This window comes from Apis cerana, linkage group LG3, assembly GCF_029169275.1.
Source record: "Apis cerana isolate GH-2021 linkage group LG3, AcerK_1.0, whole genome shotgun sequence".
Lineage (NCBI taxonomy): Eukaryota > Metazoa > Arthropoda > Insecta > Hymenoptera > Apidae > Apis > Apis cerana.
Genome location: NC_083854.1, coordinates 6,236,228 through 6,251,402, shown reverse-complemented (window position 1 = coordinate 6,251,402; position 15,175 = coordinate 6,236,228). Strand labels below are relative to the sequence as shown.

Genomic DNA, 15,175 nt, shown 5'->3' with positions numbered 1-15,175 from the left:
TTGAAATCTAGTGTCATCTCTTATCTAAATACCAAAAATATGTTTCCAAAAATATTAAAGAGATGGCGCCAACAGTCAATTTTAAGAAATATAGAAAATCAGCGCCATCTTCAGAGTGCCGCAAATGAAACTAAGTAAATAAAGAGAGCAAATAATAGGAAAAGGATAGAAATAGAAAACGAATCGATTATCAACGCCATCTCTCATCTGAATGCCAAACTATAATTCTAAAAATAATCGAGAGATGGCGCTAAGAGTGACTTTTCAATCTATTTCTACTTTTTTCCCCATTACTTATTAGCCTCTTTTACGTGCATTCCATTTCTCTTTTAAAAATACTGCTATATTTTAATCTTTAATGTAAAAAATATATATATTATACTTTAACATTTATTCAAAATCACGATAATAATTTAATAATTTGCATTTATAATATTCTTAATATTTTTATAATTTAAATTTCCTTCGTTATTTTTAAAAAATATAGCAGTCGAGGATGGAAATAATGGAAATGGAAGACACTCGTTTATTTGAAAAATATTTAATAATAAACATTGACAATATACAGAGAAAATACGCCATAAGAAGTCGCTATGGGAGTAATAAGAACCTAACAACTGGTCCAGACTTACAAAATATCATCAAATCAGACAATGATAAAGGTGTTCCGAACGACACCCCGTGTACTCCTATCAGTATTTTGCAACTAAAGTTTCGAGTTGATCGTATCCTTGTTCTCTCGATTCTTTTTTTTTTTTTTGTTGTATTCTTTAACCTGATGTTTTTTTTTTCGTTATATTTAATTCTTATTTATTTATTATTTTATTTACTTATTTATTTATTTTTTTTTTTTTTACTTTTTTGCTTTCTTTTCCTGCGGATTCATCAATATACTTCTCGAATTTCCATCGCGTGTAAATGTGTTTTCTGCGCGGATGTGTGAGTATATGTAATTCTCAACTTTCCTGCGTTTTTCTCGGCGCAAATGTCTCTTACGCCTACTTTAGCATATTATTTCTTTTTTTTTTTTTTCATTTTTAATTCTTTTCCTCAGATGGTTGGATTCGCAACCAGAAACCGATGGCTGTTCGCACGCGTCCCCCGTTGCGAATCCGTTTACACTGCGAGAGAAGCGAAAAACAGGTGGCATTTAGCTTTTTTTTTTTTTTTACGATGTTCTCTATCTCGTAATTAATTTTCTTTTTTCTTTTTATATATATATATATATACCATTCTTCGCATTTTCTGCTCCTTCTTTTTCCTCGTTTATCGAAACGTTATTACTAATCACCCTCCATTTTTTGTATTTCGACCATCGAATCGCGCGCGCAATTTCTCAAACCACCGTTCCCCCACCCCTTCACTCTTCTTTCCCCCTGATCAATCGCTGATATAATAATAATCGTATTCCCCTCATGCCCAATGAACGTCCAAGAACTTACTTCTAATCGCGCCGATTCGACCAGGGCCAAAATCATCATCACGCTCATTCAACACACGGCTCTCTCCACAACATCACCCACGCACTCTCTAAATTATAGACTTATTATCGTTAATAACGCCCTAATGTCATGGAACATCCCTTATTTGTTAATTTTTATCCCCTTTTCTCTTCTTTTCCTCGTTTGTCCATATCTCTCTCTTTCTCTTTCTCTCTCTCTCTCTCGCGCTCTCACACACTCTCTCTCTCTCTCTCTCTCTCTCTATTTGCCTCGCGATAATTCGAAAAAAAGAAGATGGCCGCGTGTCGCGCTCGAAATCCTCCTCGGTTGATTGCCTCGCGTGGATCATGTGTACATAGTGCGCCCAATTGTCTCGTTCAGATTAATTAAGAGAAGAGAAGGTCCAATTCTCTTTAAGAGAGAATCTTATCCCAAGTGAAAGAGAGCGGAGGAAAATGTGCGTTCGCCACGCGCGCGAATTTTGAGATTCCGACGGGCGGAGGATTAGGAGCGGAACGGGGCCAACGTTACGCCGCCTAGTTACGCTAGGATATGTTGCTCGTAAAGATGTGTCGTTTACGTTAAGTTCATGTTAGTCATCTAGATTCACTTCTTTAAAAATCCCGTTTACGGTTTTTACTGCCTTTAATTAATTAATTAATTAATTAAGAGTAGAATCAATATTATTTATATTTATGTATAATCGGTGCGTATCGATCGTATTGGATTTATTTTACAATGCGATTCCACTTTACCCGCTAGCACTCGAGAACGTACGCGGTTGAAGAAAGAAAAAGATAATAATACGTGATAAATGATCAATGACAACAAGCAAAAAAAAAAGGGGGGAGGGGGGACGAATTCGTCGGACGAGGTGGAATCTTTTCTTCGTTCCATCACTCGCTTTAGTTTTTAATTTTGGTTGTTAATTTTTTGTTACACGTAAGAAAGTGATCGACGATCGAATCGTGCGTGTTTCATGCGATTATTTAATTATATTCAGATTATTCTTTTGTACAATTCGCAAGGAGAGAGGATTCTATCAAAGTCGCGAAGCACTTCCTTTCTTCTTTTTTTTTTACACGAATATATATATGTATATATATATGTATAAATTAGTATTTTTCTAGAAGAAATATGAAGAAGATTAGTATCCGCGTTTCTATCCTCGAGACGAATTCTAGATTCTTCTAAGAGAAGAAGTTTGGAAAACAGATACTATTTCTAATCTATTCCTGGCTACCTCTAATTTTCTTATTTTCTTTTGTACAGGAATTCATTTATTATTCTTGGATCTACTTATATCCCCCTTTATCTTCGGATAAATATACAAGATATCTCGTGACACGTAAACAAGATCCAAAAGATCCCGATCCCGATGAACGGAAGCGATAAAAGCGAGATTTCTTTATTTACATCATCATACTTTTCCTTAACAAACTCGTTACCCGAATTTAAATTATGATTTACGTTCCGCGCGTGGCATTCTTCTAAAAAACATATCACGAATATTTCGAATTCGCTTCGAATGCATCCCTACATAACACCCTCACGTTCACGTATCAAGAAATATCGCAAGCCTTGCGAGTCGCGAACAAATTAACTTGATTAAAACTTTAATCAAATCATCGAATCAAGTGATTGCGATCGAGTATTTATCAATCGTACAATTACACGATTCATCGATCACTCGTATGCGAATTACGAATATTTGCAAGAGTATTTCTTTTTTTTTATCCATGATCGTCGACGAAATTTTCCTCAAGCATATGACAAAAAAAAAAAAGAATAATCGAATAAAATGAAAAGGGAAATAAATGAAAAATAACATCTCGATGGCGACGATTATTGGCGTATCCATCGAGAATAATATATATATATATATTTTATATATATATATATTATAGGCCTGCGTACGCAATCGGAGAACACGCTTCGATAAAAGTCCGGAACAAGAGGAGGAAATATGGGGGGGCAGGGAGGGGGGAAAGAGGAGTTGTGCACTCGTGACGAAGAATAAGACGCGGAGACGATGGGTCTCGCCTATTTTTGAGCTTGACTTACGCTAGCCACTAGTTGTAATAGCCTACCGATAAAGGTAATCGATTACGAGTAAGTATAAATTGTAATTACAGTGTACAATATACAGGGATAGATCCGCTTATCTCGCTTTCTGGTTCCCCCTAAATCTAAAACGCGACGTTCCTCTGCAAACGAATCACTAATCAGAGCGTATCCTTTCCAATATTATTATATTATCGAATCGCATGTCATTTTCGAGCATAAATATCAGGTTCTCTTTCAGGAAGTTCTCTCTTGTTATATGTATACAGGTGTATGTGTGTGTGTATATATTTGTATGAAAAATGTACTCGTTCGAAGAGGAACGATGGTCGCGCAACAGACAAGGTTCGAAGAGAAGAATAAAGAAAAATGGAATTCTCTCCTCGTCACGTTTGAGGAACGTTTTTCGCGCGAGAATTCTTTTCCTTTCGCTCTATCTTTCATTCTCTCTCTCTCTCTCTCTCTCTTTTGCTCTCTTCTCGGGGAATTGTTTTGCGAATATTTTCATTTCTATATCACTAGCATATCTTGTGTTTTTTCCCCCTCCTCGTCGTCCTTCTATTATCCCCCCCACTGTTTCATTATCTCATTATTTGTATAGCTTCTCCTTTAAAATCTACGCTTGTTTATAATTTATAACGTTACAAGAATCAATGAGTATGTTCTGAGTTGTTCGGTTTAGCTCCTTAAATTATTAAAAAAAAAAAAAAAAAAAACGGGAACGGGATCCCGTTTCCAATCCTTTTTTTTTGTGCTCGACGAAATCGATTACAGTCGATCCCTAATCGTATATAGTTAATAATGTTATTATTTACATGTACTGGCGCTCGCACACGCAAAATTGAAAAATCAGAATATACGATTTTGTCGCATAGCGGCCATCATGGTTCCGGTTGGTGAACCATAGAAAACTAATTCTACGGCCGGTTTGCCTCTTTTTTTCCCCTAGCCTAGTGACCTATCCTAACGATAGATTTAGATTTTAAAACGTAATCCAGCGACAGTAACTAGTTCCTGTCGCGCTATCTACGTAGAAAAAATAATAATAATAAAGAATAAAAGAAGATTAGAAGAAATAGAATAAAAAAAAAAAGAAAAAAAAAGAAAAGAACATATTTGTCATATTTGGCTATTTCACACGATTTCTTTGTGTTGTATTCTATTTTTTTTTTTTTTTCCCCCTTTTCGTATAACCATCGCGTGTCTTTCACTTTTTAACTTTGTTCCTCGCGTTTTGTGTCTCGTTTCCTTTTCTCACCTGCGTTTCTTTCCATTTCTTCCTTTCACTCTCAAGTTCATTCACTCATGGCCACTCGCATTCCTCCTCACTTGCACTCCACTTTGAGTCACGCAACACGACTTACCTATATATATTTATTTATATTTATATATATATATATATATTTATTTATGTATATATTTATTACGATAAATCTCCACTTAACTAGAACTTTTTTTTGTTTTAACAGGGATTATCACTCACTCGGCTCAATGTGCGTACCATTTCCCTTTCGCGTTTCATTTTTTTTTCTTGTTTTCTTTTTTTACAAAATACTCTGCTTTGGAGTATTTCGAGTTTATGTGTGTCTGTGTTTGTGTGTGAGTCTCTCTCTCTCTCTTTCTCTCTCTCTCCCTCTCTTTCTCTCTCTCACTTTTCTCTCGTTACTATCTCTTTCACTTTCTCTCATTTGTTTTCATGATTATGTTTAAAGAAAAAAAAAAAAGAACAAAACAAATATAGCTAATTTCTTTTCGATCGATCGAGAAGCGGATTAGACAGCGAATTTTATATTATCAGATTCATGTGATCGAGAACGCGGTGGAAACTCGAGGAACTTGAACACAAATATAATGAAAATATAATGTACATGTGTAAGTGAGTTTATACGAGAGTAAAATATAGTATCTTCGGTGGATAGGTGTTAATTATTAGATGACAAACAATATTTGAAATATCACAAGTTCAGAGTATCCTGCGGGAGGCTCTTCTAAAGATTGTTTCTCAAAGGATCAGTCTATTAATTTCAACGTTCTCGATCACTCGTTACGAGCTTCGTTACAATTTTTTTTTTTTTTTTTTTTGCACGAATTTGATCGAACATCTTATCGCACATATTTGTCGCACGAGAATATGCGTCACTCGCGTGCAGACGACAGTTTTGAGGAATTGGAATCGCTCCCTCTCTATCAATCGATGTTCCATAAAAGAATTTCGCGAGTAGAATGATAATTCCAGATAATTACGATGAAACACGTAGAAAAATATTCGAAATCGATTATTTATAATTATACAACTAGATAACTTACAAAGAAAAAATTAACTTCTATTCCAATTCCTCCACCAAAAAGTAGCTAGAAAATAAGAGAGCGTTAGAAACCTCGATCGACAAGCTCCGTTTCCCTCGAAAAACTGACCATTCCTTAAAAAAAAGATAATAGTAGTACTAATAATAATAATAATAATAATAATAATAATAATAATAAAAAAAGACAGAACAAAAGAATATCCATATCTAAAAAAAAAAAAAAAAAAAAATGCTGCCACGTTCTTTCCTTTTCCATCTTTCCCATCGGAGCATCGACGAAGCCTTGAGTATTCAGAAAAAAAAAAAAGCTGCGTTACATTGACGTAATCTCGATTAGGAACCGGTAGAGACTGATTTGACTAGATCCTGTTTCCCAGAATCTTGCTTTCTCAGAGTTCTCGTCCAAAGGGTTCTCTCTCCCTTCCGCCATATTAACTATTCTACATCTCTATAGCCGCGAATCTACGCACACACACGCGCGCCCACAAGCGCAACATAGACACACACACATTATATTTGGCATAGAAACCCTACCGGTCACGCGTAACTAACTGCTTCGTCGCTCTCGTCGTTTCTCTCTCTCTCCCTCCCTCCCTCCCTCTCTCCCTCTCTCTCTCTCTCTCCTTAACTTTTCCCTCGGCTAGCTACCTAAGAAGGGTCTCGCGTATCCTCGCTGATCACCGAGCAATGTCGACTGGCGTTTGTCACCGGAAGTCGCGTTCACCTCGCCGACACGAAGCGAAGAGTTCCTTTCCGGCAGCCATTAGCGCGAAATTCCTTTTTCGTCTTATCATCGCGTCTGACAATCGGTGTGTTTCCCGATTTTCGTAATTAGAAAAGATCCCGCGAGAATCCTTCGCTCGATTCTGATTAAAACTTGATTAAAAAAAATGATTGCTCTATATATATATGCAGACAAAAGAAAGAAAGAAAAAAAAAACAAAGAAAAGAAAAATATGAGAGAAGCAACGATCGATCGCTCTTGCTTCTTTGATTCAAAATTCTCTCTGTGTTGTGATCGTTTTGTCGCGTATTCCGCTTCCCCAACCACGAAATCAATTATGAATTATGTACAAAATTCCTTGTGTGTATATGCGTGTTCAACATTTCCCTTCTCCCTCTTTCGGATTTCGCGTGAAATTATCGTACAATAATGACGAGTAACGTATGTAATGCGATTAAAAATTACCCCCATTTTCATCTCGTGATAAAAATCCTTGCCCGGAAACGCGTTTTAAAAGTTTCCCCCAACGATTATAGAAACGTGCACGAGCAACGAATTGCATAATTACAATTGATTTCTAGAGAGATCAATTATCTATATCTATTTACTTATATATATATATATATATATATATGTATGTATATACACAAATATATATACACGTACACCGGCAATATTCGACACGTTCCCCCCCCTCTGTCCTCGTTCAACTTCGTATAAATCGAAATGGCTGCCGGGTCTGAACTCGTATAAATGGATAAATTTAACGACGCGATGCCTTTACACACGGTTCTCTCATGTGAATTTCGACTAAACAACTCTCAAGAATGTTTCGAAAGAATTTCTCATTTCTATAAACTCTTACAACTCTGATCCAGCATCATCATTTACCATTCCCCCCTTTTTTTAAAACGATCGATTCGAATCTGTTCCAATGTTTAGCATGTTTCGAGCGAAACTCAATTTAACCGGTTCCTCTTTGTCTGCTAATTCAGTTTACCAATTCCCCCCGTCTCTACCATCCCTCTCTTCTCTACGCCGATTATCGATCAGGGTTCGAAAGTTCGACGACGGTGGACTTTTGTCGTCTAGTCGACCGTTTCGCAACCCTAATCGAGGAGTAACTAGAATTTTACATCTAAATTCAAACCATTCTATTATCATCTTTCGTTATCTTGAACCTTTTTCTCTATCAATCGTCCATCTATTCGATTACTCTCATCCACAATAATTCGCCAATTTTTCTTCTCTTCCTCTCGAAGATCCTGGAACCGTGCGCGGTCTATATCCATTTCCTTCTTCTTTGCTTCTGAATGGTTGTCCTTCGTGATGAGTTCGTGATGGTAACTTGGACTTGGTTGGTTGACTTCGTCTACACTGGCTGGATGTTTCTTTTAGGGAAAATTTTGCTTCTTTTCCGCGTGGATGAGAGGCAAAGTCGACGATCCCGTATCGATGAAGAAGAAGGCTAGCGTCAGCATGCGCGGAGGATCCAGGCATCGCTTCGTGGGGTGATCGATGGCGGATGACGATGATGATTGTGTCGATTTCTGTTTGTTCTGGTCACATTCAGCTGAGTACAACGACGGTGTACTTGGAAGGCTCGCGCTTCGATATTTGACCATTTTTAATATGGCGTGAACCTGTTGTAGCCGCCCCTGTACACGGTCGCCTGTGAAGAAAATTGATTGCTCAATTAGACAAATCTGATTTGTTAACTTGAGGCGCAATATCGTCCACGAAGCATCGTGTTGGAGAGATGCACGTATGCGACCAAATATCGTTTGAAGCATATATATATATTCTCGTGCAATGGATAAAGTAAGATTAAGGCATTCGTGCATGAAACGTCTTTGATGCTTGTATCGTGGATGGAATCGAAGCATAGGCGTCTGACGCAACGTCTCGTGGACTGAAGAATTTCTTGAAAAGTGAACTTCGGTATCTCGACAATTGTTTACAAGTTTGATTTATAAAGGAACAATTGAATTAATTTCTGCTTCGTATCATTTAAGGGGAGTTGTGGCGGAACTTTGGTACCGAAGTTCTTCTTCTTGTAAATTGTCGATTGTTAACTTTAGATTCTGAATGCTAAAGCAGTTGTAATCGATTATTGTGAGTTATCAATCCAGTAATTCAAAAGTTGAAGGAATGTAAAGTATGTACAATTGTTTGATTATTAAATTAAAATTGCATTTACCCCATATCCGGCTACTGGTCCAATACCATGTCCAAGATAGGGATCAGCGTATTCACGCCCATAACTGTAACATTAATGCGGAAGCGTGTTAAACATCCGCCTTGTCATTTATTCGATGTGTTCAATTTGTCGATAATAGGTGTAAAACGAAAAATTAAACAAATAAAAGGATATATACAAACTTAGGATTTGTCTAAGGATTTTCAGTGGAACTATCAGGTTTTTTGACAGGAGTGTCATCATCGGGACGATAACTTTCGAGGTGTCTGCGACTCCTAAGAGCTCGGCCACGACGACGGGTTCGACCGGAAGAAATGGACTCCTCATACACTTGTTTTTCAGACGGTCTGAAGTTGGATTCAAACAACATGATCATAGAACATTTACACATTTATTAATTGCTCTTCTATCCCTTACGGTCCAATACGGATTCTTTTGCAAGATAGAAAACGTTTATGCTCAAATTTTATTCATATCCCAAGATAAAAATATCCGAAACCAAGTGAAATTTCAACGTTATATGCAACCCGAAATATCGATACGATCTTCGAATATTTTGTATCCCGCGTGTATCATCAATCCCGTTCGAAAACCTAACCTATCTCCATCGATCGTTGCGCTTTAAAAATTGCGCTTTGAAAGGAAAGAGGAGAAAAGAACTAGGTAGATTCGAGCGTAAGGAAGACCGTAAGGGGAAGAAAGGAGAGTTGAAAGACGGGAAAGAGGCAGAGCCCGAGGGATAACGGCAAAGAAGGTATGTGAAGGGAGTAGTGTGGTGTGCTTACCCCGCGACTGCGGCATATCCTGCGACCGGTTGTGCCGCAGCTGCAGCTGCGCTGTATGCGCGCGCAGCCACTGCCGTGTAGGTCGCTGCAGCTGCGTAGGTGGCCTGCTGCGCCGTTGAGAGGGGCGTCTTCAGCAATGGTGACGCTGCAGCTGCTGCTGCCGCGGCCTGAAACAGGAACCATGACCCGCCATGCAAGGCTCAAGCAAGCTCCAAGACAGAGACCAGACAGGAATTTCCTAGCGAAGAAACGGTACTAACGCGTCCTTTTTCTCGCTATACGTGAACATCCTTGCACGCTTCGCCGGTATTCGTTACATCTCACATGGGAGTGCGCTCGTCCCATTCGATCGTTGAGGTTAGGATTGCAGTTTTCGGGGGAAGAAGGAATTTCGATTCGTAACTTTGCGACTCAAATAGATAAGTATTTTCGATTGCAACATTTGTGTATTGTTTTATTTAAAGATAGGGGAGAGAATTTTTTATCTTCCCGGAACAGGATAAAAATTATCTATAATCCTTCCATTTTTGATCTTTGAACAATGAAATGGAAACTTTTTAGGTTTTCCGTGAAAAACAGAGCTTGGGGAAACGAGAGGATACTTTCAATTCTTTGAATCATAGAAAATTTCAAGAGCGTTTTCTGGAAAACGCACTCTTTTTTAACTCATCGCGTGCAAGGATTTTTACGGATGCGTTTATAAAACGTATGGATGAGACAGCCGGGTTGTCGTTCATCGTTTCATCTGCGATATATTTTTTCTCTACCCTTGTTTACACAGTCGGGAACTTTTATTTGGAGCGTTGTTTGAACAACGAGAACTGTTTCATCCATACACCACGGTGCAGATAGTAAAAAGTTTCGAGCACTCAGCTAAATGTGGTTCTCGAAGCTACTGCTTTCTGTCGATCAAAAGCTCAAGGAGGCGTGACTTATGTACAGAGAATGATGCGAGAATGATCGTATGTATATTTTCTTTTTTTTTTTTTACTCGTCGAAATCGATTTCTGCAATAAATAATGTCACGATAATGTCATGATATTAAACATTAGCTAAAGGGTTTTCGAGGTTTAAATTTTATAGCGCGAATGAATAGCAATTTTACTCAAAATTTTGCATAAAATGGAGAGAAAAATTTGTTTTTGGTAACGAGATAATCATCGTCCCAGATAACTTCCGAACATGGCTTCCGAGTATCGATGTTCACGTCGAGATTAAGACATATCCATCGAGTATGCCATTTATTACCGTGGAAACGCGAAATCTACATGCATGCATCTAAAGTGCAAGTGTATCTCTTCTAAAAATATCTCTCTATCGCGACATTTTAAAACGCTTTTACGTTATTTTATTATTTTGTATCACCGGATCGTCGATAACTGAATTTTTTCAAGACATGATATAAATTAGATTAAACATTTTTTTTTGTACGTAAAAACGTACAAAGTCCATATTTCACATATTTTCAGTAAAAAAAGAAAAAGTAAAGAAAAAAGTAAGAAATCTTTTAATTAATCGCTATTAAGAGGAATAGATCGAATACTTCTTTGCATCAATATATATTGTACAAGTATATATCCATTCCTCTTGATTATCCATTCGACGGAATGAAACCGGTCTTATTCCATCTTTCGAAGAGCGCTTAAGTGCAACTGAAATTAAATCCCGTCCCTTAGTTCTGCCCCATTTTATTAAACTTCTTTTCCGTTTCTAATTCCGAAATTATATTATCCATCAAAGAAAATCCAACTATTCCTGAAATGGAATCGTTAGCATTGACCGGAAGCTGGACGATTCACCTGGTTCTCTCGTTAATGAAACGTGAAGGTTGGCAGATTAGAAATCTTTTAATTAACTGTATACGAGTTTCAGGGATCTGAATCGAATCGAGTCTTTCCAGAAGCGTGATTCGATTTTCCTTTTTTCCTTTCTTTCTTTCTTTGGATGAAAATTTTCCAGAATCTCGTTCCAATTAGAAGAAATTTATAGTCTTTTGCGAATAATCGATGCTTTCAGGATCGATGCACAAAGAGCTTCTATCGCATAAAGGAAAAGTTGAGAGTGCACCTTCAGCGATAGAACGTTTACTTCCGAAATGAGGGAAAGTTTTTCATGTCGCGATGATTAATGACTGCCAACTGAGTTGTTTTCTTTCGCGATGCGTGTATTCGGCAAACGTCTCATAAATCATAAACTTTTGCGCAATTATTGTGCTTGGTACTAAGCATTTTAGGAAAAAAAAAACCAATCTCATTCAATCGCTTTTGTACAGATATTCTGAAATTTTTCAAGAGAATTTTTAAAAATTCTTTCGCAAAATTCGCAATCACGAATATATCACTTTCGATCATTAATCTCTTTAGAATTAAGAACGAAACCACACAAACTTTCGATTAGTCAATGAATCGATTTAAAAGAAATATATATATAAATAATAATCATTTCGTCAAAATCGCTTCATCGCACCAAACTAACTCTCCTTAATCTTTCGATATATCAATTCTCAATACTCAATTGTCTTTCAACGACTAACGAAGAATTAGAAAATGAGAAAACACGGTTTCGACGGTGCCAGAAATCTCTGAATCTTGTCGTAGGCGCGACAGCGGAAAAGAGGTGTATGGCCGATGTGAAAAAAAGAAAAAAAAAAAATAAAGAAAGAAAAAAGTTTCTGGGTCACACGGCTGATTTTCAAATGCGAGACACGTTCTACGTTGCTTGATTTTCGACCGAGATATTTCGCGGAATGTGGGTCAAGTGACACTCGTCGGTCCAGCCTGGTTCTCCACCTGTGTTTAGCCGTCGAAATTATTTAACGTTCCTTGAAATCCTGCAACTTATTACTCGACCGCCTTCCCACATGCCCGAGCTGAGATTGGAAAATGGCGGGTCTGACGTGGAACGAGCCTCGTTAGGTTGCTTTATGGAGCCCGGAGGTTTGTTTGATATCGTTATTGGGGTACAGCAGCGTGTTCCGCCCGTGGGTGGTTTCGCCACGAGTATCATACTGGTTGGTTCTTTGAAAGTGTTCTCTCATGTTATTTGTTTGCTTTCTTTTTTTTTTTTTGGAATTGTGATCTTTAGAATATTGCATTTTTACAATCTTTTTTTTTTATTACTTTTTTGTTGGCAAACAATTTTGTAAGGATCTCAACAATTGAAATAAAACCTCGTTATGTTGAAAAACAAATTCTTAAATAAATTTGTAAATGTATAAAAAAATCTACAATCTTTTAAAAGAAATTTCCGATTACTTTGTCTGATAGAATTCAGGATATATCTGATCAATATCAAGAATCATCTCTCTCCAATGTCCGACCAATGTAAGATTCATCCACTTCACTCGGTTAAAATCATAGACACTCGAGAAAGTTGAACGAAGTACAAAGTTTCAATATTTACAGAACCGGAGAACGAATTAAACATCGCGCTTATTAACTTTAATAAATAACTTGGAACTTTTTTCGTGTTTTTCCATCGAATCAAAAATATGTTTAACGAGATGCTTTTTAAAATTTTTCTCCACGTTGATGCCGCAACTTGATACTTAATTTCCACACGGTTATAAAGTATATATCCCGCAGGCTCTCGGTTATTTTCGAGGGGGTGAAGATTAACCCGTTACAAGTGCGTCCGTCGCGCACTTTTCCGCCGATTCTTTTTTTTTTTCCCCTCCTTTTCCTCTTTCGAAATTACGAAACAGAGATCTCACGGTTTACGTCGGTTCACGGATCAGATGTTACGTTAACGATCTCCTCTTTTCTCCGATGTGCAATGTTTCACCGCTAGCCACGAGGAACGCGCCTTGATAATTGCTCCCCTTCGTCCCCCTTCGATCCCTTTCTGCAGCCATCCAGAGACGCTGCTTGCTTTACGTACGAACCGACTTGGAAATTGGAAGCCGATGGGCGTTGTAATTGGTTGGAAGAATTTGTGCGACGACACGGAATTTCGAGTAGCGGTTTCACGAGTATTTTCGTGGTTGTGCTGCTAATAATTATTATTGGCTCTCGAGGGAAAATTTGTATTTACAGATCGTTATGTAATAATTGGAAAGTCTGTGCCTTTATTGAAAATGTGAGATAGTAAACTATGAGAATAAATATACTGTATCATTGGAAAGAGAGATTGGATGTTATTTTTGGTTTCCTTTTTTAATTCTAAACAAAAATTATTTGTGCACTATTCATTATACGTACTACTTTCTATTATTTACTATTCTTAATCGAAATCAAAGTTCATGCAAATTTTGTACAAATTTAGAAATTTGTTTACTCTAAAAAAGGAGGATCGACGAAAAAACTTAAGATTTCTCTGCCATTTCGAAATATTAATATCAATATCCACGTGATTAAAAAAAATTTGTGATGTAAACTCTTAAGCAAGAAATTATTCTTTCATTAAAAATAACACAAACGTATCCCACTTAACAATTTATACCTGTCGTGTATCCATGATCCAATGATCCATCTAAATCCCTCATTCTCGAAACAGACTTTTAAATTCCCAACATCTTCCCTCCTCTTCTCCCTCCTAATAATAATTATCACGTTTAACGAAGGGCGCAGAAGACGGAAGCCCAGCAAAATACCCGGAATGAAGTTGTCGGACGCGCGAAATGACGCGACGTTGATTTATGGAGAGAAGAACGAGGCTTCCACGCGGACCACTGCCTCTCTTCCGTGCAGCTCGTAAATCCTGGCCGACAACCAGGATTCCCTGCGGCCAGATCCGTGCCCAAGGCGAGCTTCTGGTCCGCCGGCGGAAATAAGGAGTCGAAATCGTTGGAACGAGCCGGAGCAACCGGAAATTCTGCGGCCGCGTGACTTTGGAAAATTTACAACGATTTTTCTAACCTATCATCGTCGATCGTGCTCCTTGTTTTTTATCTTGCGTTCCATCTTGCGCGTTATTTTCAAATTTTATTTTATTTTATTTTTGTGTGCGCGTTTCTCTTAACAAGTTAAGAGAACTTCGTTCAAGTTTAAATGAAAATTTGTTTGATCCAGAGTGCTGACGTTAATCGTAGACGTGTTCGTTTTTTTAACTTGCGTTCGTTTTTTAGAATTTAATCGAAATTGGTTAAGTTCAATCCCCTCGAGAGACACCTATTCGTATCGACGTTCGAACGAGGAATGTTTCCAAAGGAAACGAAGTATAATGGAAATGTATATATATCGTGTGTGTGTGTGTGTATATACAGAATTCTCCTTTAAGAAACGTAATAATTTCAATGATATTATTCGTTTCGTTTGTAAATATAACTCGAATAAGTATAACTTCGGATTAAATACGTGCACGTCGTAATTACGACAATGATTAATTTTAAAAATTAAAGATAAAAAACTAAAATATCCGAATACTTGAAATTTCTCTCCTTATTAATTTCAAAGATCCAATAACATTCTACGTACACTAAAAATTCTCCAATAACCGCGTAAATCTATTCATAAAGAAAAGAGGCATGCCTCCTATGTACACGTGAATAAAAAACAAAAAAAAAAAACACGTACACTACACAAAACAAAAATTGAAATTACTAAAAAGAATCTGATAATTCTCTCGAAACTTTATAGATTCTACGTATGTGTGTGTACGTATATACACGTGAGAGGTGAACTAAGTGGGTGGAATGTTTCTAACATGAATAACTT

At 37.3% G+C, this 15,175-nt stretch overlaps 1 protein-coding gene across 16 annotated transcripts in view; it reads right to left on the bottom strand.

The window, feature by feature from the left end:
• Window positions 1-525: 525 nt before the first annotated feature.
• Window positions 526-15,175, bottom strand: part of LOC107997269 (RNA binding protein fox-1 homolog 2) — a 299,964-nt gene continuing 285,314 nt past the window's right edge. For all 16 annotated transcript variants that reach the window (XM_062072506.1, XM_062072508.1, XM_062072507.1 and 13 more), the window contains 3 exons: window positions 9,522-9,688; window positions 8,737-8,800; window positions 526-8,208 (listed from right to left, as the gene is read on the bottom strand). In XM_062072506.1, the coding sequence (XP_061928490.1) occupies window positions 8,164-8,208; window positions 8,737-8,800; window positions 9,522-9,688 (276 nt within the window). In that variant the 3' untranslated portion in view covers window positions 526-8,163. The remainder of the gene's footprint in view (window positions 8,209-8,736; window positions 8,801-9,521; window positions 9,689-15,175) is intronic.